Source organism: Tribolium castaneum, chromosome 1 (assembly GCF_031307605.1).
Source record: "Tribolium castaneum strain GA2 chromosome 1, icTriCast1.1, whole genome shotgun sequence".
Classification (NCBI taxonomy): Eukaryota; Metazoa; Arthropoda; class Insecta; order Coleoptera; family Tenebrionidae; genus Tribolium; species Tribolium castaneum.
In genome coordinates this window covers 2,348,188-2,374,653 of record NC_087394.1, presented here as the reverse complement: position 1 = coordinate 2,374,653, position 26,466 = coordinate 2,348,188, and the positions used below count along the sequence as shown (strand labels likewise).

Below are 26,466 nucleotides of genomic sequence, written 5' to 3'. Positions count from 1 at the left end.
TTTTAGGTTAGAAATTGTTTTTTTAAACACGTGTCCGCGCCATTTTTTTTTATTTACTTATTTACCGATTAAGTACACGTGTCCGCGCCATTTTTAAATTTTGTTACCGATTTAGAGCAATTTTTAGGTTGGCATTACTTTTTAAACACGTAACCGCGCCATTTTTTTATTTAGTTACCGGATTAGCGTGATTTTTAGGTTAGAAATTGTTTTTTTAAACACGTGTCCGCGCCATTTTTTTTATTTACTTATTTACCGATTAAGTACACGTGTCCGCGCCATTTTTAAATTTTGTTACCGATTTAGAGCAATTTTTAGGTTGGCATTACTTTTTAAACACGTAACCGCGCCATTTTTTATTTAGTTACCGGATTAGCGTAATTTTTAGGTTAGAAATTGTTTTTTTAAACACGTGTCCGCGCCATTTTTAAATTTTGTTACCGATTTAGAGCAATTTTTAGGTTGGCATTACTTTTTAAACACGTAACCGCGCCATTTTTTTATTTAGTTACCGGGTTAGCGTGATTTTTAGGTTAGAAATTGTTTTTTAAACACGTGTCCGCGCCATTTTTTTTAATTTATTTACCGATTAAGTACACGTGTCCGCGCCATTTTTAAATTTTGTTACCGATTTAGAGCAATTTTTAGGTTGGCATTACTTTTTAAACACGTAACCGCGCCATTTTTTTTAATTTAGTTACAGGCATAGCGTGATTTTTAGGTTAGAAATTGTTTTTTTAAACACGTGTCCGCGCCATTTTTTTTAATTTATTTACCGATTAAGTACACGTGTCCGCGCCATTTTTAAATTTTGTTACCGATTTAGAGCAATTTTTAGGTTGGCATTACTTTTTAAACACGTAACCGCGCCATTTTTTTATTTAGTTACCGGATTAGCGTGATTTTTAGGTTAGAAATTGTTTTTTAAACACGTGTCCGCGCCATTTTTTTTTATTTATTTACCGATTAAGTACACGTGTCCGCGCCATTTTTAAATTTTGTTACCGATTTAGAGCAATTTTTAGGTTGGCATTACTTTTTAAACACGTAACCGCGCCATTTTTTTATTTAGTTACCGGATTAGCGTGATTTTTAGGTTAGAAATTGTTTTTTAAACACGTGTCCGCGCCATTTTTTTTAATTTATTTACCGATTAAGTACACGTGTCCGCGCCATTTTTAAATTTTGTTACCGATTTAGAGCAATTTTTAGGTTGGCATTACTTTTTAAACACGTAACCGCGCCATTTTTTTTATTTAGTTACAGGATTAGCGTGATTTTTAGGTTAGAAATTGTTTTTTTAAACACGTGTCCGCGCCATTTTTTTTAATTTATTTACCGATTAAGTACACGTGTCCGCGCCATTTTTAAATTTTGTTACCGATTTAGAGCAATTTTTAGGTTGGCATTACTTTTTAAACACGTAACCGCGCCATTTTTTTATTTAGTTACCGGGTTAGCGTGATTTTTAGGTTAGAAATTGTTTTTTAAACACGTGTCCGCGCCATTTTTTTTAATTTATTTACCGATTAAGTACACGTGTCCGCGCCATTTTTTTTAATTTATTTGCCGATTAAGTGCACGTGTCCGCGCCATTTTTAAATTTTGTTACCGATTTAGAGCAATTTTTAGGTTGGCATTACTTTTTAAACACGTAACCGCGCCATTTTTTTTAATTTAGTTACAGGCATAGCGTGATTTTTAGGTTAGAAATTGTTTTTTTAAACACGTGTCCGCGCCATTTTTTTTAATTTATTTACCGATTAAGTACACGTGTCCGCGCCATTTTTAAATTTTGTTACCGATTTAGAGCAATTTTTAGGTTGGCATTACTTTTTAAACACGTAACCGCGCCATTTTTTTATTTAGTTACCGGGTTAGCGTGATTTTTAGGTTAGAAATTGTTTTTTAAACACGTGTCCGCGCCATTTTTTTTAATTTATTTACCGATTAAGTACACGTGTCCGCGCCATTTTTAAATTTTGTTACCGATTTAGAGCAATTTTTAGGTTGGCATTACTTTTTAAACACGTAACCGCGCCATTTTTTTATTTAGTTACCGGGTTAGCGTGATTTTTAGGTTAGAAATTGTTTTTTAAACACGTGTCCGCGCCATTTTTTTTAATTTATTTACCGATTAAGTACACGTGTCCGCGCCATTTTTAAATTTTGTTACCGATTTAGAGCAATTTTTAGGTTGGCATTACTTTTTAAACACGTAACCGCGCCATTTTTTTTAATTTAGTTACAGGCATAGCGTGATTTTTAGGTTAGAAATTGTTTTTTTAAACACGTGTCCGCGCCATTTTTTTTAATTTATTTACCGATTAAGTACACGTGTCCGCGCAATTTTTAAATTTTGTTACCGATTTAGAGCAATTTTTAGGTTGGCATTACTTTTTAAACACGTAACCGCGCCATTTTTTTATTTAGTTACCGGATTAGCGTGATTTTTAGGTTAGAAATTGTTTTTTTAAACACGTGTCCGCGCCATTTTTTTTAATTTATTTACCGATTAAGTACACGTGTCCGCGCCATTTTTAAATTTTGTTACCGATTTAGAGCAATTTTTAGGTTGGCATTACTTTTTAAACACGTAACCGCGCCATTTTTTTATTTAGTTACCGGGTTAGCGTGATTTTTAGGTTAGAAATTGTTTTTTAAACACGTGTCCGCGCCATTTTTTTTAATTTATTTACCGATTAAGTACACGTGTCCGCGCCATTTTTAAATTTTGTTACCGATTTAGAGCAATTTTTAGGTTGGCATTACTTTTTAAACACGTAACCGCGCCATTTTTTTTAATTTAGTTACAGGCATAGCGTGATTTTTAGGTTAGAAATTGTTTTTTTAAACACGTGTCCGCGCCATTTTTTTTAATTTATTTACCGATTAAGTACACGTGTCCGCGCAATTTTTAAATTTTGTTACCGATTTAGAGCAATTTTTAGGTTGGCATTACTTTTTAAACACGTAACCGCGCCATTTTTTTATTTAGTTACCGGATTAGCGTGATTTTTAGGTTAGAAATTGTTTTTTTAAACACGTGTCCGCGCCATTTTTTTTAATTTATTTACCGATTAAGTACACGTGTCCGCGCCATTTTTAAATTTTGTTACCGATTTAGAGCAATTTTTAGGTTGGCATTACTTTTTAAACACGTAACCGCGCCATTTTTTTATTTAGTTACCGGGTTAGCGTGATTTTTAGGTTAGAAATTGTTTTTTAAACACGTGTCCGCGCCATTTTTTTTAATTTATTTACCGATTAAGTACACGTGTCCGCGCCATTTTTAAATTTTGTTACCGATTTAGAGCAATTTTTAGGTTGGCATTACTTTTTAAACACGTAACCGCGCCATTTTTTTATTTAGTTACCGGGTTAGCGTGATTTTTAGGTTAGAAATTGTTTTTTAAACACGTGTCCGCGCCATTTTTTTTAATTTATTTACCGATTAAGTACACGTGTCCGCGCCATTTTTAAATTTTGTTACCGATTTAGAGCAATTTTTAGGTTGGCATTACTTTTTAAACACGTAACCGCGCCATTTTTTTTAATTTAGTTACAGGCATAGCGTGATTTTTAGGTTAGAAATTGTTTTTTTAAACACGTGTCCGCGCCATTTTTTTTAATTTATTTACCGATTAAGTACACGTGTCCGCGCCATTTTTAAATTTTGTTACCGATTTAGAGCAATTTTTAGGTTGGCATTACTTTTTAAACCCGTAACCGCGCCATTTTTTTTAATTTAGTTACAGGCATAGCGTGATTTTTAGGTTAGAAATTGTTTTTTTAAACACGTGTCCGCGCCATTTTTTTTAATTTATTTACCGATTAAGTACACGTGTCCGCGCCATTTTTAAATTTTGTTACCGATTTAGAGCAATTTTTAGGTTGGCATTACTTTTTAAACACGTAACCGCGCCATTTTTTTATTTAGTTACCGAATTAGCGTGATTTTTAGGTTAGAAATTGTTTTTTAAACACGTGTCCGCGCCATTTTTTTTAATTTATTTACCGATAAAGTGCACGTGTCCGCGCCATTTTTAAATTTTGTTACCGATTTAGAGCAATTTTTAGGTTGGCATTACTTTTTAAACACGTAACCGCGCCATTTTTTTATTTAGTTACCGGATTAGCGTGATTTTTAAGTTAGAAATTGTTTTTTAAACACGTGTCCGCGCCATTTTTTTTAATTTATTTACCGATTAAGTACACGTGTCCGCGCCATTTTTAAATTTTGTTACCGATTTAGAGCAATTTTTAGGTTGGCATTACTTTTTAAACACGTAACCGCGCCATTTTTTTTAATTTAGTTACAGGCATAGCGTGATTTTTAGGTTAGAAATTGTTTTTTTAAACACGTGTCCGCGCCATTTTTTTTAATTTATTTACCGATTAAGTACACGTGTCCGCGCCATTTTTAAATTTTGTTACCGATTTAGAGCAATTTTTAGGTTGGCATTACTTTTTAAACACGTAACCGCGCCATTTTTTTATTTAGTTACCGGATTAGCGTGATTTTTAGGTTAGAAATTGTTTTTTTAAACACGTGTCCGCGCCATTTTTTTTTATTTACTTATTTACCGATTAAGTACACGTGTCCGCGCCATTTTTAAATTTTGTTACCGATTTAGAGCAATTTTTAGGTTGGCATTACATTTTAAACACGTAACCGCGCCATTTTTTATTTAGTTACCGGATTAGCGTGATTTTTAGGTTAGAAATTGTTTTTTAAACACGTGTCCGCGCCATTTTTTTTTATTTACTTATTTACCGATTAAGTACACGTGTCCGCGCCATTTTTAAATTTTGTTACCGATTTAGAGCAATTTTTAGGTTGGCATTACATTTTAAACACGTAACCGCGCCATTTTTTATTTAGTTACCGGATTAGCGTGATTTTTAGGTTAGAAATTGTTTTTTAAACACGTGTCCGCGCCATTTTTTTTTATTTACTTATTTACCGATTAAGTACACGTGTCCGCGCCATTTTTAAATTTTGTTACCGATTTAGAGCAATTTTTAGCTTGGCATTACTTTTTAAACACGTAACCGCGCCATTTTTTTATTTAGTTACCGGATTAGCGTGATTTTTAGGTTAGAAATTGTTTTTTTAAACACGTGTCCGCGCCATTTTTTTTTATTTACTTATTTACCGATTAAGTACACGTGTCCGCGCCATTTTTAAATTTTGTTACCGATTTAGAGCAATTTTTAGGTTGGCATTACTTTTTAAACACGTAACCGCGCCATTTTTTATTTAGTTACCGGATTAGCGTGATTTTTAGGTTAGAAATTGTTTTTTAAACACGTGTCCGCGCCATTTTTTTTTATTTATTTACCGATTAAGTACACGTGTCCGCGCCATTTTTAAATTTTGTTACCGATTTAGAGCAATTTTTAGGTTGGCATTACTTTTTAAACACATAACCGCGCCATTTTTTTTAATTTAGTTACCGGCTTAGCGTGATTTTTAGGTTAGAAATTGTTTTTTTAAACACGTGTCCGCGCCATTTTTTTTTATTTACTTATTTACCGATTAAGTACACGTGTCCGCGCCATTTTTAAATTTTGTCACCGATTTAGAGCAATTTTTAGGTTGGCATTACTTTTTAAACACGTGTCCGCGAAATTTTTTTAATTTATTTACCGATTAAGTACACGTGTCCGCGCCATTTTTAAATTTTGTTACCGATTTAGAGCAATTTTTAGGTTGGCATTACTTTTTAAACACGTAACCGCGCCATTTTTTTATTTAGTTACCGGATTAGCGTGATTTTTAGGTTAGAAATTGCTTTTTAAACACGTGTCCGCGCCATTTTTTTTTATTTATTTACCGATTAAGTACACGTGTCCGCGCCATTTTTAAATTTTGTTACCGATTTAGAGCAATTTTTAGGTTGGCATTACTTTTTAAACACGTAACCGCGCCATTTTTTTTAATTTAGTTACAGGCATAGCGTGATTTTTAGGTTAGAAATTGTTTTTTTAAACACGTGTCCGCGCCATTTTTTTTAATTTATTTACCGATTAAGTACACGTGTCCGCGCCATTTTTAAATTTTGTTACCGATTTAGAGCAATTTTTAGGTTGGCATTACTTTTTAAACACGTAACCGCGCCATTTTTTTATTTAGTTACCGGATTAGCGTGATTTTTAGGTTAGAAATTGTTTTTTTAAACACGTGTCCGCGCCATTTTTAAATTTTGTTACCGATTTAGAGCAATTTTTAGGTTGGCATTACTTTTTAAACACGTAACCGCGCCATTTTTTTATTTAGTTACAGGCATAGCGTGATTTTTAGGTTAGAAATTGTTTTTTTAAACACGTGTCCGCGCCATTTTTTTTAATTTATTTACCGATTAAGTACACGTGTCCGCGCCATTTTTAAATTTTGTTACCGATTTAGAGCAATTTTTAGGTTGGCATTACTTTTTAAACACGTAACCGCGCCATTTTTTTATTTAGTTACCGGATTAGCGTGATTTTTAGGTTAGTAATTGTTTTTTAAACACGTGTCCGCACCATTTTTTTAATTTATTTACCGATTAAGTACACGTGTCCGCGCCATTTTTAAATTTTGTTACCGATTTAGAGCAATTTTTAGGTTGGCATTACTTTTTGAACACGTGTCCGCGCCATTTTTTTAATTTAGTTACTGGTTTACTACGATTTTTAAGTTCGTAATGGTTGACATCACGTATCCACAAACCTTTTAAATCCGATTTAAAATAATTTCATTTAGCGCGATATTTTTTAAACACTTTAATTGTACATTGTTTTCCACTTACCTTTTTCTTCTATTTTTTTTTAGCTCAAAAATGCCTATAATTTATTGAACTTACATTTGCCCCCCAATAAAAGACACATTTCTTTAGCGTTTATTAAAAAAAACATAATCAATCAATATACAAATAAACATAACATAAACAAATATAACAACATTTAATAATTATTGACAGTTAAAAAATAATTTCTGAAGAACCAGACGAAGAACGCCTTTGAAATCCTCCGAATCCCGCAGGCCGACTGCAACCAGACCGTAAACCAATCCCTAATAAAAAAACATATAATAAATGCATAAAAACGTAAGTTTAAAACTTACAACACAGACACCAGCTTTTGAGCTCTCAAAATTCATAACTCCAAGTGGAAATTGCAATGGTTAGCACATTTGACGACCTAAGACGATTATTAATTTTACTTCAGCAACTTTAGATTTACTCACTGTTTAATGCCATCTTTGCATTCGTGTTGGGCGACCCTTGAAAGTGGAAGCAAAACATGTGATAAAAATTTCTATGAAACAAATAAATTATTTATGATTAATATAAATAAAAATAATAAGAACTGCATTTACAATCGTCGGATAAATTTATTTATTTATAAAAAAAATTGTAACAATTATTGATATTACACGATACCACGATTAACAGACTTAACCGAAATTTATACGAGAATTGTAAAAGCTGCTCTTGGAGGGATTGACTCTATTTATCAATGTAGATAAAAAATTTAGATAAAGCGTCTAAAAATTCCCCTATGAAGGTTAAAATTATACACACACCAAAAATGGAAAACAAATAAACCAAACCTAAGATTAATGTTACAAAATAAAACAAAAATATTTTCTGTACCCAAAATTACAAACCCAAAACCTCGGTTAATAAAAAAATAATATACTAAAACCCGGTTTATAAATGACTGAATTAAAAATTAATTCACCAATCAATTTGATCACGTGATCAGCAGTTTGACTGCAATTGGGTTAATGTAAACCGACCTTTATTATATTATAATTAAGAATAAGAATTAATTTAAATTTACTTACCTGATAAAGAAAAGTATGTACTTATAACAAGACTCGAGCTTCACATTAAATAAAATCCGCTACCGAAATCAGCCACCAAATTCATTAAATTAACAAAAAAATATTGACAAAAAATCGCTTAAAGTGGAAATAAATGAGAAAGCAATTGCTGACTGTGATAATGTGACAACGTTAAAAAAAAACAAAGAGAAAAAACTATAAACGCGCATTACCCATAAAATATTTTATTTTCAGTCCAAATAATTTTTGCTGGTGCCATAATCGACTAAATGGGCCAGTTGGTGATTTTAAATTAACCCACACTGTACCATCGAAAACAAATGGTCTCGTGGCACAGTGCAGACACCACCAGGAAAAGGAAACAGTGTGATGATTATAATAAAAGACGGGAACGCCACTCAAACCCATGGCAAATGGGAGAAAAGCAGAGGCGGACGCGATGAAATTGACTGATCTAATTATGATTCTTGGGCGACCTAAGCAATTCTCTTAAATAAACAGGCAATGATTAATTTCCTTTTGCGACCATTTTTATTTTTTATTTTTTTATTTTTTTATTTTTTTATTTTTTTTTATTTTTTTATTTTTATTTATTTATTTTTATTTTTTTGTGATTTTTTTTAGTAAATGCAAAGCCATCCTAGAAAATGCCTGTATTTAGTGTACAATTTTTTGCTCGCAGCTTCTCCTCTACATATCTAGGATATGTATTTGCACGACAGCTAATACCGTTTATAGGTATGTGTCTATCGAGGAGCATCAGCACGACTAACACACTCAAATTAATGAGATCGAGTCTTTATTCGATTTTACTACGAGCTTAGTACACCATTGATACATTAACAATTCTAGGGGTTTGCTATTTTTTTTTAATTTTGGTAAAATTTAGTCATAGGAAAATAATCAGTGCCCACTTATTCAAGAGAATCATACTCACCCACCTTTAAGAAATCATAATTAGATCAGTCAATTCCATCGAATCCAATTTTTTTTATTATTTCCTCCACTTTTCCCCCAACATGCCATGAGTTGGAGCGACGTTCACTTATGTCTTCTATTATAATCACCAGATAGTTTCCTTTTCCCAATGGTTCAGCACCATGCTACGAGAGCATTTGTTTTCGATGTGACAATGTGAATTAATTCAAAATCCCCGGTTGGCCCAGTAGGCGATGGTGACGCAAGCAAAAAATTACTTGGAGTGAGGAAAATATCTCATAAGTAAAATTGCATTCATAGCTTTTTCTTCAATGAATTGGAAACAAATTTAATTGACTGCAGTCAGTCAGCATCAGCGGTTACATCTATTCCCATTTGAAGCAATAATATGACGGAGAAGAAAAAGGAAGAAAAAAGAGACGACAGTGTGAGGAAGAAGGAAAGAAAGAGAAGAAAAGATAGAGTGAAGAATAAAGTAAATGAAAGCAAGAAAAGAAAAGGCGTAAAAATTATGAATTTTGTTGGCTACTTTCGGTAGTGGTAAAAAAAAAGTTACATCAGAACACGAATTCCGAACATACTTTCCTTTTTTATTAGAGATGTGCTTATCAATACGTATTTATACCAAACTGCAGGACGATCTGAATGTTAAATTTAAAAATAAAAGACAAAATAATTGCAGTAAATAAATTTAAATCGTTAAGCACACCTCTACTAAGATGATGCTGATGTTTAAATAGCATCAAAGACTCTTTTCAGAATAATTTATTAGTATAGAACGTTTCAAAATGAGGGTGCAAATTAATAAAACTATTATCAAGTCAATGATGCTACAGAAACAGCAGCAGCCAAGCCAAAAAGATTAAAACGAATCAGTTACTTTCGGTTCACTTTCATAAAAAAAATTGTATTTACGAAAGTGGACCGAAAGAACAAATTCTAATTCTAAAGTAAAATAATTCGTTTTCATTTAAATTTGTTTAAACTTAAACTTAAACTGATTCGCGCTTCGAATTAAATTAAAAATAAAAACAAATTATTCTTTAATTCGTAATTAAAATTTAAATCGTCTGCTGTAAACCGGTCTTTAGTTACGCAATCAACTGAATCGTAAAACGTGAAACGAAACGAATTAAAATAAATCCGAATTAAATTTAAATCGCTTGCTGTAAACCGGCCCTTAATTGCAATCAAATTATTTCAAGTACTTGAATAAATTGGATTTAAATTCAAAATTAAAATTTAATAAATAAATTAAACCGGCCGTAAAAGTGCAGTCAAGTCCAAGGTTAACTTGTCTCGTTTAGAAATTAAAGTGCGTTTTCATTTGAATTTGTTTAAATTTAAAATTAAACTGATTCGCGCTTCGCATTGAATTGAAAACGACAACAAATTATTCTTTAATTCGGAATTAAAATTTAAATCGTTGCTGTAAACCGGCCCTTAATTACGCAATCAACTGAATCGTAAAACGTGAAACAAAACGAATTAAAATAAATCCGAATTAAATTTAAATCGTCTGCTGTAAACCGGTCTTTAGTTACGCAATCAACTGAATTGTAAAACGTGAAACGAAACGAATTAAAATAAATCCGAATTAAATTTAAATCGCTTGCTGTAAACCGGCCCTTAATTGCAATCAAATTATTTCAAGTACTTGAATAAATTGGATTTAAATTCAAAATTAAAATTTAATAAATAAATTAAACCGGCCGTAAAAGTGCAGTCAAGTCCAAGGTTAATTTGTCTCGTTTAGAAATTAAAGTGCGTTTTCATTTGAATTTGTTTAAATTTAAAATTAAACTGATTCGCGCTTCGCATTGAATTGAAAACGACAACAAATTATTCTTTAATTCGGAATTAAAATTTAAATCGTTGCTGTAAACCGGCCCTTAATTACGCAATCAACTGAATCGTAAAACGTGAAACAAAACGAATTAAAATAAATCCGAATTAAATTTAAATCGTCTGCTGTAAACCGGTCTTTAGTTACGCAATCAACTGAATTGTAAAACGTGAAACGAAACGAATTAAAATAAATCCGAATTAAATTTAAATCGCTTGCTGTAAACCGGCCCTTAATTGCAATCAAATTATTTCAAGTACTTGAATAAATTGGATTTAAATTCAAAATTAAAATTTAATAAATAAATTAAACCGGCCGTAAAAGTGCAGTCAAGTCCAAGGTTAATTTGTCTCGTTTAGAAATTAAAGTGCGTTTTCATTTGAATTTGTTTAAATTTAAAATTAAACTGATTCGCGCTTCGCATTGAATTGAAAACGACAACAAATTATTCTTTAATTCGTAATTAAAATTTAAATCGTCTGCTGTAAACCGGTCTTTAGTTACGCAATCAACTGAATCGTAAAACGTGAAACAAAACGAATTAAAATAAATCCGAATTAAATTTAAATCGCTTGCTGTAAACCGGCCCTTAATTGCAATCAAATTATTTGAAGTACTTGAATAAATTGGATTTAAATTCAAAATTAAAATTTAATAAATAAATTAAACCGGCCGTAAAAGTGCAGTCAAGTCCAAGGTTAATTTGTCTCGTTTAGAAATTAAAGTGCGTTTTCATTTGAATTTGTTTAAATTTAAAATTAAACTGATTCGCGCTTCGCATTGAATTGAAAACGACAACAAATTATTCTTTAATTCGGAATTAAAATTTAAATCGTTGCTGTAAACCGGCCCTTAATTACGCAATCAACTGAATCGTAAAACGTGAAACGAAACGAATTAAAATAAATCCGAATTAAATTTAAATCGCTTGCTGTAAACCGGCCCTTAATTGCAATCAAATTATTTCAAGTACTTGAATAAATTGGAATTAAATTCAAAATTAAAATTTAATAAATAAATTAAACCGGCCGTGAAAGTGCAGTCAAGTCCAAGGTTAATTTGTCTCGTTTAGAAATTAAAGTGCGTTTTCATTTGAATTTGTTTAAATTTAAAATTAAACTGATTCGCGCTTCGCATTGAATTGAAAACGACAACAAATTATTCTTTAATTCGGAATTAAAATTTAAATCGTTGCTGTAAACCGGCCCTTAATTACGCAATCAACTGAATCGTAAAACGTGAAACGAAACGAATTAAAATAAATCCGAATTAAATTTAAATCGCTTGCTGTAAACCGGCCCTTAATTGCAATCAAATTATTTCAAGTACTTGAATAAATTGGAATTAAATTCAAAATTAAAATTTAATAAATAAATTAAACCGGCCGTAAAAGTGCAGTCAAGTCCAAGGTTAATTTGTCTCGTTTAGAAATTAAAGTGCGTTTTCATTTGAATTTGTTTAAATTTAAAATTAAACTGATTCGCGCTTCGCATTGAATTGAAAACGACAACAAATTATTCTTTAATTCGGAATTAAAATTTAAATCGTTGCTGTAAACCGGCCCTTAATTACGCAATCAACTGAATCGTAAAACGTGAAACGAAACGAATTAAAATAAATCCGAATTAAATTTAAATCGCTTGCTGTAAACCGGCCCTTAATTGCAATCAAATTATTTCAAGTACTTGAATAAATTAGATTTAAATTCAAAATTAAAATTTAATAAATAAATTAAACCGGCCGTAAAAGTGCAGTCAAGTCCAAGGTTAATTTGTCTCGTTTAGAAATTAAAGTGCGTTTTCATTTGAATTTGTTTAAATTTAAAATTAAACTGATTCGCGCTTCGCATTGAATTGAAAACGACAACAAATTATTCTTTAATTCGGAATTAAAATTTAAATCGTTGCTGTAAACCGGCCCTTAATTACGCAATCAACTGAATCGTAAAACGTGAAACGAAACGAATTAAAATAAATCCGAATTAAATTTAAATCGCTTGCTATAAACCGGCCCTTAATTGCAGTCAAATTATTTCAAGTACTTGGATAAATTTGATTTAAATTCTAAACTAAAATTTGTAATATATATTAAACCGGCCGTCAGATTGCGTTCAAGTTCAAAATTAATTTGTTTCGTTTTCAGGATTAAAGTTCGTTTTCAATTGAAATTTGATTGTAATTAAATTATTTCGAATACTTGAATAAATTTTATTTAAGTTGAAAATTAAAATTTAATAAATAAATTAAACCGGCCGCTAGATTGTCTCGTTTCGAAATTGAAGCTTAATTCGCGCCCCAATTTAATAAAAGTGTACTTGCGGTTATTAAACGGTCCTTTGTACTAAATATCCTTAAAATTTCACAGCACAGCACAGAATCACTTTAATTAATTCGTGTCGCGGTCGCGGTTTATTAATTTATTTAATAATTTAACGAACAATACGCACGGACAGACACACGTCCGACCGCTTCGGCCGCCGCCCGAAAACTGCCGCCCTCACGCAACAGTTGACGTACCTGTCAAAAAAAGTACACGTGTTCGGATAAATTTGCACCGTTTACGAGGGCACCTCAAAAATTACAGTGCCCGCCACTAAATTTAGTCCTTTTTAAAAATAGAAAATTCGATATTTTTAAACAGCGTGGACACACTGCGTCTAACCAAAATGTTGAGGATATAAAAAATGTCCTATAAACCACTTATTCACCCCAAAGCCAGAATTTTAATAACTTTTTGAACGCCCCCGTAGTGGAAATAATAATCGGGTGACATTTGTGACGTTTTAGTGGAAACAAAGTGTGCCAACGTTAAAACATTTTATATGAGGGCGCCCCAAAAATTATTGTGCCCGCCAATAAATTTAATCCATTTTAAAAATCAAAAATTATAATTTTTTCAAACACACTTCTAACACGTGAACACACTGGGTGTTGAGACTAGAAAAATTGTCCTGTAAGTCACTTGTTCACTTTAAAGATAAGATTTCAATAGTAGAATATAAAATGTTACTTCATATTATTATTAATTATTATTTATTAATATAACATATACAAAGATTCTTACAACTAACTGAAATGAAAATACATACACCTAGTAAACAAAAAAAAGAAAAAATATTAAAAAAAACTTAATGACTCTAGTGGGTTGTTAAGACATATAAATGTTCATAAAAATTTGCTAAAGTAAATTAAAAAATAATAATAAATTATTTTTATGAAGGTATTTGACCTGTCTGTTAACTTTTTTTATTTTCTCAATTACGGCGAAAGTATTCAAAAAAGTAAAACTATTTTAATCCTTGCCTATGCAAAATGATCCGAGGAATTGATTGGCATCGAGAAAATTGCCAAATTCCCAATAGTTTTTTTGGTTATGAATTTTTTTAAATTGTACCAATTTTTGCTTTTATCTGCAATTTTCTCGAAAACTATCAGTCGGAGAACGTAAGTCTTTTTTGAAAAAGATAGATAATCAAAAGAGCTTTCCAACGATAATAAGCTTCATAGGGTTATCTCTAATAGTTCCGGAGTTATTGCTCGGTAAATGTTCCGGCTACCCGGAATCGACCAAAATCGCGACAAAAATTGAAAAAATCAAACTTCAAAAAATCGATCAAATGGAATTCTTGTGGACTTTTAATGACTCTAGTGGCTTGTTAAGACATATAAATGTCCAATAAAAATTTGCTGAAGTTAATTAACAAAAAATTATAAATTATTTTTATGAAGGTATTTGACCTGACTGTTAACTTTTTTAATTTTTTTAATTATGGCTAAATTATTCAAAAAAGTGAAACCATTTTAATCCTTACCTCTGCAAAATGATCCGAGGAATCGATTGGCATCGAGAAAATTGCCAAATTCCCAATAGTTTTTTTGGTTATGAATTTTTTTAAATTGTACCAATTTTTGCATTTAGCAGCAATTTGCTCGAAAACTATTAGTCAGAGAACAAAAGTCTTTTTTAAAAAATATAGATAATTAAAAGAGCTTTCTAACGATAATAAGCTTTATAGGGTTATCTCTAACAGTTCCGGAGTTATTGCTCGGTAAATGTTCCGGCTACCCGGAATCGACCAAAATCGCGACAAAAATTGAAAAAATCAAACTTCAAAAAATCGAACGTATGAACTCCAACAAACCGTTTTGCTCTACGACTTTTCGTTTTTGAGTTACGAATTTTTTTAATGCAAAACTTCAAATGCCTCTGTACCCGGAGCCGGCTCCGGGTTTTATCGAGAAAATAGATAATTTTAAGCGCTCTCTGATGCTTTCTTGATCGTTACTCTAAGTCTTATAGTTTCCGAAAAAAACATAACAAAATTTTCAATTCTTTTATTAACGGAATTGTTTAATTAATTATAAACAAAACGTGAATTATTCGCACGGCAATCTCGAAGGAAAAGGATTTAATAAAACAACAAATTCCAAAGTTCCACTTTATTATTTATTTTTCATGTAGGTATTTAAAAGAAAATACAAAGAAACGATTTCAAAGTTAATTTTATTTAGACAAATTTACATACATTTCAGTCATTACAACGATTAAATCGGCCAATTTCCTTTGGACATACTTTATAAAAATACTTCCATTTGCATTTAAATTACAATGCGAGCACGTGACAATTTACGTAAGTGTCAAAAAATAAAACAATCAATATGCCATTAGGAAGACTAGTTAAAAAAAAAATAAAAAACGGAATGTTGTGCTAAAAAATCAAAAACTAAGCCAAAGGATTCCTCTTCATTAAATCAATATCCGCCTCCATCATATCCTTCACCAGCTCAGGAAACGACACTTTCGGCGCCCAATTAAACTTGCTCCTGGCTTTGGACGCATCCCCCAACAACAAATCCTATAAACCCCAAACAATCCAAAAAACTCACCACCTCCACCATCGATAATTAGAGACCAAATTTTAGAAAACTTTGCTAACGCGCGATTTTTAAGAGTTTTTATTAAAACTCGAATTTTTTTCCCATTTTATTTTTCCCAAATTCCTAAATTGAACTGTAGCCTCACCCCACAGTTGTGTTTACCTTTCCTAATTTAAAAAAAAATATTTTTTCCAGTTAATTTTTTATCTTTTCAGTCTCTTAGTGAATTGGTTTTTTATTCAGAATCTAATGCTTCAATTTACTAGTGAATCTCTTTTCCATTTCTATAGTTTTTTCAATTTTGAACTTTTAATTTTTAGAAATATGCATAATTTAATTCTATATTAAATTATTATTTTATTTATATTTTATATTGATAATTTATATATTACATTAATTAAACTCGTGAATAAAGTGTAAATTTTTGTAAAATGTACTCCAGGAGTTGTGGAAGATTTAGTTAGTGACAAACTATACAAAAAAATCTGAAAATAAAAATCTACGGAAAATACTCGTAAAAATGTTAGGTGAATGAAAAAATATTGATAATGCAGAGTTGCTAATATGTATTTCCATTCAGTAATTAACTTTTTTATAGCTTTTTGTGTAATAGATAATAATTATAAGTTTTTGACGAAACGTGTTCGTGTTATTGATTTGTTTTGTAATTAAATTTATTGCAATAAAAATTACGTTATTTTTCCTGTAGTAGGAAATTACCAGATTTTAATACCTTCTATAGGGTGCTGCACATGAGATGTCCGAATAGAAGATCTCCAAAACTAAAAGGTTTAGAGAAAAACATAATACATAGTTTTAATCGGAAATCCAAAATGTTTTCATGGCCTACTATAAAGAAAAAAATATTATATGTTTTTAAATATTTAAAAAGAATGTATTACAGAAAGACATATCAAATCAGAAAAAAATAAGCTTTTCAAAAATATCACAGCCGACTAAGATTATTATTTAAAAAAAATATACTTTTATGTTATTACAGCTAAACGAAAGGTTAAAAAAATCGCTGATAACATTATTAAATTCTCTGTAAAAAAGTGCCTGATAATGTCTTTGTTTCAAATGTGCATCTTTTATAAATTGTGCTTATGAATTAACATTGCCATTACAAATGCTGTTCAATAAATCTCTTGATCAGTCTCAATTTCCGGATATTTGGAAAATCTCATACATCAGACCTGTCTTTAAAAATGGTAGTCAAGTAAATATTTCCAACTATAGACCGATATGTACCCCATCGTATATATCAAAGGTTTTTGACTCCATTATGGCTGACATTATATCATTTTCTGTAAAACAATCTGTTATTGAAGAACAACATGGTTTTTTCAAGGGTCGCTCTACGATGACCAATCTTTTTCTGTTTACTGAATATATAACGTCAAATCTTGAAAATGGATTCCAAATTGATTGTATATATACTGATATGTCAAAAGCTTTTGATCGCATTTCCATTGAGTTATTAATATCAAAATTAGATAATTTAGGTTTTGGGGATCCAGTCCTTAGTTGGATTTATTCTTTTTTATCTAATCGTGTACAGTATGTAACTATAAATGGTGTTAAGTCTCGCGCAATTCACCCATCCACAGGTGTGCCTCAGGGGTCACATCTAGGCCCTATTCTTTTTTCTCTATATATAAATGATGTCAAAACAGCGATCGAAAGCTCTGAAATCCTTCTTTTTGCCGACGATGTAAAGATTTTTAAAGTTATTATAAATCCAAACGACTGTGATATATTACAACGTGATTTAAATAGTTTTTGTATGTGGTGTAAAAAAATTTTTTAGAACTGAACACAAATAAATGTAAATCACTAAGATTTTCTAGAAAATTATATTACAATTTACCATCTTACTTTATATCAGGCAATCAACTTGAATGTGTCACTCATATTCGCGATTTAGGAGTTATTGTAGACAGCCAGTTAAGTTTTGACTATCACGTTAACCACATTTTGTCGAAAGCAAACAAAACATTAGGATTTATAAAAAGACAGTGCTCTGATTTTTCAAGTTTGCGTGTTGTAATGTTATTATATAATTGTTATGTTCGTCCAATTTTGGAATACTGCACAATTATTTGGCAACCTTGTTATAATGTTCATATTAATCGAATTGAAAATGTTTAGAAAAAATTTGTTAAAATTGTATGTTACAAATTTAACATATTTTATGACAAAAATAATTATATAAACATTTTAAGTTATTTAGGACTATCCTTACTATCTTTTCGTAGAATATTTTATGACGCGTCGTTCGTATTTCGTATATTGTCTGGTAATGTAAATTGTAATCCTATTCTTCCGCTATTTTCAATAAATATACCCGTTTGTAACGTCAGAGAGCCTAGAATGCTTGTAGTGCCTTACCACCGTACCAATTATGGGAAAAATTCTGTATCTTCTAGGCTGTCTAAAACATGCAACGTACTTTCTGGTAATTTAGATTTTATAGGTTTACCTAAAAATAGATTTCTAAAAGATTTAAAAACTGTTATTGAACATAGTGAACTTAGCTCTTTTAATAATTAACACTTTATTTTATATTAACTGTATTGTACCTATCTGTGTTTGTATTTTATATATCAATTTATCTTTGTATTTTATATACCACCTGTACTTGGCGTGGCCGTTAATAAACATTATTATAATAATAAGAAAGATATGATTTTTTTAAGATTTCGCTAAAATGTCAACTTTTGTTTATAAGTCGGAACCAAATGACGTTAGCGTTTTTGACACCAAATAAGATTTTTAGCTTCCTAAAAGTCCAGTCTCTACCGATAACTTACCACTTCCGTGGGCCGGAAATACCTCGGGTTGATCCTAACCCGGACAACTCCGGTGTCCTTCTCCTTCCCCACCTCGTCCACGCCGCTCCCTTCCCACAGAATCTCCTTCCCCACGTGTCTGAAAGCCGCCTCAACAAACTCCCGCACACTGTGCGTCTCCCCGGAAGCTATGACGAAGTCGTCCGGCTCGGGCTGCTGCAGCATGAGCCACATGGCCTCCACGTAGTCCTTGGCATGGCCCCAGTCGCGCTTCGAGTCCAGGTTGCCTAATTCAAGGCACTGAGTGAGCCCCAGGTGGATTTTGGCCACTTCTCGGGTGATTTTGCGCGTGACGAAGGTTTCACCACGTCGGGGGCTTTCGTGGTTGAAGAGGATGCCGTTGCAGGCGAACATGCCGTAAGCTTCACGGTAGTTCACCACGATCCAGTAAGCGTAAAGCTTTGCACAAGCTGAGAAAGTTGTTATAAGTCGAAACTGTTATTAGGTTATTACTATACGGGATGAGTCTGCCGAAAGTATTTTTTTTTTCTATGTCTTAAAAACTAATAATCGCACTGAAATCAGCGTTTGCTGTTAAATACCTTACGTTTTTCTCTATGCGTGTGAATTTTTTCAGAATTTTTCGACTATTCCTTATAATTAAAATTAATTAACTAAAAATATGAAAATATTAATTAATACCTTAAAAAATATTGTTAACACAAGGATTATGTTCATTTGAACTTTACTTCGTTAATTATTTTCCGGAACTAGCGACTTTTTGTCACAATTTTTTTAACAACTACTTAATATTAATTAAAAAATTAATTATAAGAAATCGACCAAAATCGCGCCAAAAATTGGAAAAATCAAACATCAAAAAATCAAACAAATGGCCTTTTTTCAACTTTTAACAACTCCAGTGGGTTGCTAAGACATATAAAAGTTCATAAAAATTTACTGAGTTTAAAAAAAAAGCAAAAAACTCAAAATTTTTAATCTCGTGAAAAGTTGGTATAATACAGACAATGAACCGCTGAATTCACTGGAACACACCGTTTTGCTCTACGACTTTTAGTTTTCGAGTTATAAATTTTTTAGTGTTTTAAAATTGGTCATTTTTAAAGGGGGAGGTGTTAACTTTTTTTTAATTTTTTTCTTTTCTCAATTACAGCTAAACTATTCGAAAAAGTAGAACTATTTTAATCCTCACCCATGCAAAATGATCCGGGGAATCGATTGGCGTCAAGAAAACTGCGAAATTCCCAATAGTTTTTTAGTTATGAATTTTTTTAAATTTGACCAATTTTTGCTTTTATCTGCAATTTTCTCGAAAACTATTAGTCGGAGAACAAATGTCTTTTTTGAAAAAGATAGATTACTATAAGAGCTTTCCAACGATAGTAAGATTCATGGAGTTATCTCTAATAGTTCCGGAGCTACTGCTCGATAAATCTTCCGGATACCAAAAATCGACCAAAATCGCGACAAAAATTGAAAAAATCAAACATCAAAAAATCGAACATATGAACTTTTTTTGGACTTTTAAAAATACTAGTGGGTTGTCAGGACACATAAATGTCCATAAAAATTTTCTGTAGTAAATTAAAAAAAAACTTATTTTCATGAAGGTATTTGCTTTGACCAAAAAAATTTAAAGCAAAAAAATTCAAAATTTTAAATCTCCTGAAAAGTTGGTATGATACAGAAAATGAGCCGCTGAATCCACTGGAACAAACCGTTTTTTTTCTACAACTTTTAGTTTTCGAGTTATGAATTTTTTTAGTGTTTTAAAATTGGTTTTTTAATTTTTTTCTTTTCTCAATTACAGCTAAACCATTCGAAAAAGTAGAACTATTTTGATCCGCACCTATGCAAAATGATCCGGGGAATTGATTGGTGTCGAGAAAACTACCAATTTGCCAATAGTTTTTTAGTTATGAATTTTTTAAAATTTGACCAATTTTTGCATTTAGCAGCAATTTGCTCGAAAACTATTAGTCGGAGAACAATAATCTTTTTTGAAAAAAAATGGATAATTTAAAGAGCTTTCCAACGATAATAAGATTCATGGAGTTATCTCTAATAGTTCCGGAGCTACTGTTCGATAAGTCTTCCGGGTACCAAAAATCGACCAAAATCGCGTCAAAAATTGAAAAAATCAAACATCAAAAAATCGAACATATAAACTTTTTTTGGACTTTTAACAACTCTAGTGGGTTGTTAGGACACATAAGTGCCCATAAAAATTTTCTGAAGTAAATCAAAAAAAAATTAAAAATTTATTTTCATGAATGTATTTGCTTTGACCAAAAAAATTTAAAGCAAAAAAAATTCAAAATTTTAAATCTCCTGAAAAGTTGGTATAATACAGAAAATGAGCCGCTGAATCCACTGGAACAAACCGTTTTTCTCTACGACTTTTAGTTTTCGAGTTATGAATTTTTTTAGAGTTTTAAAATTGGTCATTTTTAAAGGGGGAGGTGTTAACTTTTTTTAAATTTTCTTCTTTTCTCAATTATAGCTAAACTATTCGAAAAAGTAGAACTATTTTGATCCTTACCTATGCAAAATGATCCGGAGAATCGATTGGTGTCGAGAAAACTACCAATTTCCAAATAGTTTTTTAGTTATGATTTTTTTAAAATGTGACCAATTTTTGCTTTTATCTGCAATCTTCTCGAAAACAATTAGCCGGAAAACAAATGTCTTTTTTGACAAAGATAGATTATTCAAAGACCTTTCCAACGATAATAAGATTCATGGAGTTATCTCTAATAGTTCCAGAATTATTGCTCGGTAAATGTTCCGGCTACCCGGAATCGACCAAAATCGCGAGGTGAGTAATTAAAAAAATTCAAACATCAAAAAATCGAACAAATGGACTTTTTTTTCAACTTTTAACAACTCTAGTGGGTTGTTAAGACATATAAAAGTTCATAAAAATTTACTGAAGTGAGTATCACAAAAAAAATTTTTTATTTTATTTTTAGGCAAATACCCTTGACCAAAAAAAATTCAAGCAAAAAAACAAAAAAATTTTAACTTTTTTATAATAAAAAAAAATTACAAATTTTTTTGAAATCGGAAAAAAAGAGATACTGTATCTCCAAAATTGAAAAAATTTTTAACGGTTTTGGGGAGTAAATCATCTTAGGTCATAGATCCTTAGGTTAAAATAAAAATAAAGTTCCTATAAACGTCTGTCCGGAAATGCTTTCTGATTTTTTTTTTTAATTGAGAAAGAATCAGGGAAGAAAAAAGCAGGTAAGAAAGAAAGCGAAAAATAAAATACAGAGGTTAAAGAAGATAATAAATTATACAGTATCCGATGATATTCCTGATATCATCTATTTTCTTCTTTAACCTCTGGGTTTTATTGTATACAGGGTGATCCAGGGATGTGTAATCTCTAATCGGTCAATAACTTTTTTGCTATTTAAATATATTGTCATGCCGTTTTCATTATACGATAGATTTAGAGAAAGTCCACAAACTAAAAATATTTTTATTATATACAGAGTGGTGAACCAAAATTATATTTTTTTAAAGGGAACACTCAACATATTTTTACATAATTAAATTTTACATAAAAAATAATGTAACTTTGTATAAATTATTATGAATCTATTTCTTTTCGTTTCGGAATTATTCAACTTTTTGTAAAGAAAAAAACCGACATTTAAAAAATCACCCCGAAATCGTTTCATGAATATTTTCCGACAAATCTGCAAAAAAAAAACTTAGATCACCTTGCAGTTTTGGCAAACAGTCGACTTTTGGTTAAAGCACGCAGATGATATACAGGGTGTGTCAAAACGCAAAACGTTTGTTGTTACTGTTTAAATTTGTTTTAGTTAGTTTTTATATTTTTATAACTGTATTTTTTAAGTAGGTATAATTTATGATTTTGTTTTATATATTTTTTTATTGACATGTTCTACGTCATTTTTTTGTAAATAAAGCTCCTTTCTATTCTATTCTGTTAAATAAATCTTTTTTTCCAAATATACTGACAAGAAATCAGAAGGTAGATAAAGAATAAAGAATGTCACCTACCGTATGGAGACCTGGGATAAAACGGCGTTTTTTCACTCTGTGGAATTTCGGCGACTTTTCCGTACAATTCCGAGGTGGAAGCTTGATAAAACTTGACTTCTTTCTCCAACCCACAAGTCCTTATGGCATCCAAAAGTCGCAAAGTTCCCACAGCGTCCACCTCTGCCGTGTACTCGCTCAAATCAAAAGACACCTTAACGTGGCTTTGAGCCGCCAAATTATAAATTTCCATTGGTTTTATTTTATTTATAAGCTTCACAAGTGAGCTAGAATCGGTCATGTCCCCATAATGTAAATGCATTTTTCCGCCCTTATGCTGGTAAACATTTGTGTGCAAATGCTCAATTCTGCTCGTATTAAAAGTACTAGCTCTGCGAATAATCCCATGAACTTCGTAGCCTTTGCCCAGAAGAAACTCAGTAAGATACGAACCGTCCTGAAATTTGTAATTTCGCGCGTGGTTAATGCCGGTAAGGAAGAACACTGTGTTCGGGTTTGACACATCATAAACAAACCAGATTGGGGAAAATTGATAATTTTGTACAAAACATAGGCCGGTATTTAATAAAATCGAACTTGGGGGGTTTACATAATACATTTATTTTACCTGACCCGTAATTCCGGTCAAAAGGGCCACTTTGCGGTCCTCACCACTTGCCATGACGTGTCTTGTTACACAATTGTGTGATTTATTACCGCAATTAACACCCGAATTGTGTTTAAACAAGCAGATTTTCTTATTTATCTACAGACAAGCCCACAATCGAGATTATTTTGGTTTAACCGATTACAGGTTCCTATAGCGATAGAAGAAGGCGGTTATTGGCGACCGCGTTGGTCGTAACCGTCGGTATTGTTACCCAACTTTTGCAAGTCAATTTTTAATTTCTATTATTTGGGATAAGTGATTGCTTTGTTGGTTATAAATAACTTTTTCAATTAGAACTGTAGGCACAGTTTTTTTTGATTCCTTAAAAATTGAGTGTGGGAGGGTCGGACCGCCAAAAAACCCTCTCAAACAATGACAGCTGTCATGTTGACAAGTTAACGTCAAGTGTTTTCTAATTCTTGAAATAAATTTCTCTGTGTTGTTTAATTCAAAATGAGGGAAATTTTAGCACTTTTGTGCATTTTTTCCTGTTGCGTGTTTCTGTCACAGGTGATTAACCTTCAATCTGTTAACAAATACGCCACAATTTTTTGTCCACAGGCCCAGTCTTACGACGATAAAAGGTGCAAATGTATCTGCCCAAGTATTTCTTCGGTGACCAACAGCACCGAAACGTCGCATATGGCGCGCATTATGTACATCACAAATGTACCTCCTAAAAAATGGTAACTTCTAACAATTCTGGCTTCAAATAATAATCATTCTTTGCAGTAACTGTGACGGAGTTATTTTGCCGCGAATTGGTAGAGAATTGCAAGGCAAGGAACAGGAATTCTGTCCTCGATGCGAGTGCAAATACGAGAACAGAAACACAGGAATTATAAAAGTAGTAGTTATTATAGTCATTTGGGTTATTTCAATTCTGGTCATCTATATGGCATTTTTGATCATTTTGGATCCGTTGCTTAATAAGCGGATCAAAGGCAGCTACCAGGAACACACAAATGAAGATGTTTGTAATTGTGTAACACAGCCTCCTTGATGGATTGGCCAAAACGTGACCGGTCGTCTCCATCAAGGAGGCTGGGTGGGAAATTATGACATTTGTTTGCAGGATGAAGCAAGCGCTGCGGGCCCCATGTATCACAATATGAGTCTAAGGGGAAATGTCTTAAATAGGGTGGGACATCAGCAGGATAAGTGGAAGAAACAGGTGAAGGAACAGAGACGTAACATCTACGATAGGCATACCATGTTAAATTAAAATAATATATTTAGTTCTTCCAAAACATTGTTAATGATTTTGTTTACAATATTTAGGTATTTTTACTTATGCAAGTAACTGTATCAAGAGTGCTGTGAAGTTTCATCAACTTTGTCAGTTATCTGTCAAATTTTCACAGTACTTTTTATAAACACTTTGTACATAAATCATTTTTGTTTGTTTGTACATAAATTTTTCATATTATATTTGAGTCTCATAAATTTAACTAGTATTTTCTGTATACTTATTGTGATAAATATATTGTCTAAATTTAATGGTTTTTTATTTTTACATTCTAAATAGGAATACATAGAAAAAAGTGGGCATTTTCCGATGTTGTTATTTTCTGTACTTATTTTTAACAATTTCTGTTTTAAGGCTTCAGGGTACCGAAGCGATTGTTGAGAATTGGTGTACTACAAGTTGCATACTTTTTTTAGACCTGTTTTCAGTGACAGCTGTCAATCATCGGATAGGCATCCGACCTTCGCCTCGGGGTGTCTTGTCCCTTCTCATAAAATGCAAATAATGTAAACAAACTGAATTCCACTATCGCCCACGATAGTTTCTCTTATTTCAGAGATTCAAGCAACATACAGCGAAAAATACGTTTTTTATTTTGTTAAAAAAATTTGATACTAAAGAATAATAAAATACTAGCATAGTTTTGTAAAAAATAATACACCATTACACCATTTATTTATTGGGTTTTATGTTTTAATTAACCGAATTCTGTTCGCTATATTATGTGTCATGTGCATTTCTAATTGGATCACATGCATTGAAAAAATATAAAATAAAAAAATTAATTGGTGAAACATTATTGTTCTTTCAGAAAACAGTTTAACTTTAAAAAAGTTACTAGGAATATCTCATTAAAATGATGAAAACTTCTTTAAACCCGCTTTTTCGTCTGATAATTTTATCCAGGTAATAAATTCTGAAAAATACATTGTTGTAAAAATTTATTGTAACTATACCCAGTAATAATTATAGTACAAATAACGTATCGAGAGATTGTAAGATCCAGTCTTAGGGATATAATTTGTTTACGTTACGCCTAGTAAAATAAATGATACTTTTATAATTATGTATTATTTTAGAATTTAGGAATTATTTCTCGATTTTTTATTAAATTTATACAATTTTTCTATAACTAGCTTGCGAAGATATAGCTGCGTTACTCTTACATTATATAAATGACATAATAGACATGCCAACAGAAACATATGACAAAATAAAAAATGAGTTCTTGAATGATTTGGCTGCTTGCGATATTTTAAAAATTCCTTTGTTAACAATTGGTCAACGTAATAATGAGCATATTAATATGAAATGTACGACCAATACAGCGAATGCTGTAAAAGATATCTTGTATCGTGTGGGATTATCTAAATTTAAAAAATTACCCGAACCACTACAGTGGGGAATTGATAATGAAGAGAAAGCAAAGGAGAAGTTTGAACAGATCACAGGTATAAAGGTAGATTCATGCGGCTTTTTTGTTGATAAAGAAAAAAAATTTTTAGGTGCAACACCAGATGGGTTAGTGGGTTCAAATGCTATTGTTGAAATTAAATGTCCATTTAGCGCAAGAAACACAAATATTAAAACTGCCATAGAACAAAAATTGATTAAATACTTAGAAATAGATTCTTAAGATGATAGTAAAATAGTTTTAAAAGAAAAAGATAATTACATGTATCAAGTACAAGGTCAGCTCCACATTACTAATCGCCAAACTTGTTATTTTATAGTGTACACCTCTACAGATTTAAAATATTGTATTATTGAGAAAGACGATAGTAAATATTGGAACGGAAGAATGATAGATTGTCTTGAAAATTTTTATATGAATGCCATGTTACCAGAAATAATTGATTCAAGACATAGTCGCAATTTACCATTACGCAGCATAATAAAAAAGGATTTGTAAATAATATTTCAAGTTTAGTTTTAGAGATTTTTACATAAATACATAATATGATGATAAGCATTTTAATAATAATTATAATTTTTAATTTGAACAATAAAAGTAAAAAAAAACTTCCTCAGTGGGTTGACACATTGTCGTGGTGAGAGAGCTCAGTAGTTCTATCACAAAACCTGTGCAGAACGAAGCTAAGTACAACCAAAGTTTTAATCATCTTTTTTTATATTTTTTTTAAAACAGGAATAATTTTATTGTTAAAAGTATTCAAAAAAATAGCGAGCGTGATTACTCGTATTTCAAAATCTCATAAGA

The 26,466-nt window shown here is 31.3% G+C and overlaps 2 protein-coding genes and 2 long non-coding RNA genes across 6 annotated transcripts; 1 reads left to right on the top strand and 3 right to left on the bottom strand.

The window, feature by feature from the left end:
- Window positions 1-6,872: 6,872 nt before the first annotated feature.
- LOC103312506 (uncharacterized) lies at window positions 6,873-13,152 on the bottom strand. 3 transcript variants are annotated; one of them, XR_010336294.1, is made up of 4 exons: window positions 12,938-13,152; window positions 7,232-7,267; window positions 7,109-7,185; window positions 6,873-7,057 (listed from the first exon to the last, which is right to left on the bottom strand). It is a non-coding gene; the product is annotated as an uncharacterized LOC103312506 (long non-coding RNA). The 3 variants fall into 3 exon arrangements; XR_010336295.1 differs by lacking the exon at window positions 12,938-13,152 and adding an exon at window positions 7,835-8,372 and having other exon boundaries at window positions 7,232-7,302; XR_511381.3 differs by lacking the exon at window positions 12,938-13,152 and adding an exon at window positions 7,641-7,822 and having other exon boundaries at window positions 7,232-7,302.
- Window positions 13,153-15,103: 1,951 nt separating this feature from the next.
- Gmd (GDP-mannose 4,6-dehydratase) lies at window positions 15,104-23,158 on the bottom strand. The gene is made up of 4 exons (XM_968229.4): window positions 22,955-23,158; window positions 22,348-22,783; window positions 18,310-18,758; window positions 15,104-15,474 (listed from the first exon to the last, which is right to left on the bottom strand). The coding sequence occupies exons 1-4, from the start codon at window positions 23,006-23,008 to the stop codon at window positions 15,343-15,345; spliced, it is 1,071 nt and encodes a 356-aa protein (XP_973322.1). The 5' UTR covers window positions 23,009-23,158; the 3' UTR covers window positions 15,104-15,342.
- LOC135265758 (uncharacterized) lies at window positions 15,483-18,303 on the bottom strand. The gene is made up of 2 exons (XR_010333608.1): window positions 17,979-18,303; window positions 15,483-17,930 (listed from the first exon to the last, which is right to left on the bottom strand). It is a non-coding gene; the product is annotated as an uncharacterized LOC135265758 (long non-coding RNA).
- Window positions 23,159-23,345: 187 nt separating the features above from the next.
- Window positions 23,346-24,496, top strand: LOC662077 (uncharacterized protein). The gene is made up of 4 exons (XM_015978764.2): window positions 23,346-23,506; window positions 23,558-23,682; window positions 23,729-23,969; window positions 24,072-24,496. Exons 1-4 carry the CDS (start codon window positions 23,450-23,452, stop codon window positions 24,219-24,221), a joined length of 573 nt encoding a protein of 190 aa, XP_015834250.1. The 5' UTR covers window positions 23,346-23,449; the 3' UTR covers window positions 24,222-24,496.
- The last annotated feature ends 1,970 nt before the right edge of the window (window positions 24,497-26,466 follow it).

Bases quoted from the DNA above. Each gene is read 5' to 3' on its own strand.
- Gmd (XM_968229.4), bottom strand. From the start codon at position 23,008: ATGGCAAGTGGTGAGGACCGCAAAGTGGCCCTTTTGACCGGAATTACG. The intron at 22,784-22,954 runs GTAAAATAAATG...TACAAATTTCAG, and splicing joins TGACCGGAATTACGGGTCAG to GACGGTTCGTATCTTACTGA. The intron at 18,759-22,347 runs GTAGGTGACATT...CAACTTTCTCAG, and splicing joins TTATCCCAGGTCTCCATACG to CTTGTGCAAAGCTTTACGCT.
- LOC662077 (XM_015978764.2), top strand. From the start codon at position 23,450: ATGAGGGAAATTTTAGCACTTTTGTGCATTTTTTCCTGTTGCGTGTTT. The intron at 23,507-23,557 runs GTGATTAACCTT...TTTTGTCCACAG, and splicing joins GTTGCGTGTTTCTGTCACAG to GCCCAGTCTTACGACGATAA. The intron at 23,970-24,071 runs GTTTGTAATTGT...ATTTGTTTGCAG, and splicing joins AGGAACACACAAATGAAGAT to GATGAAGCAAGCGCTGCGGG.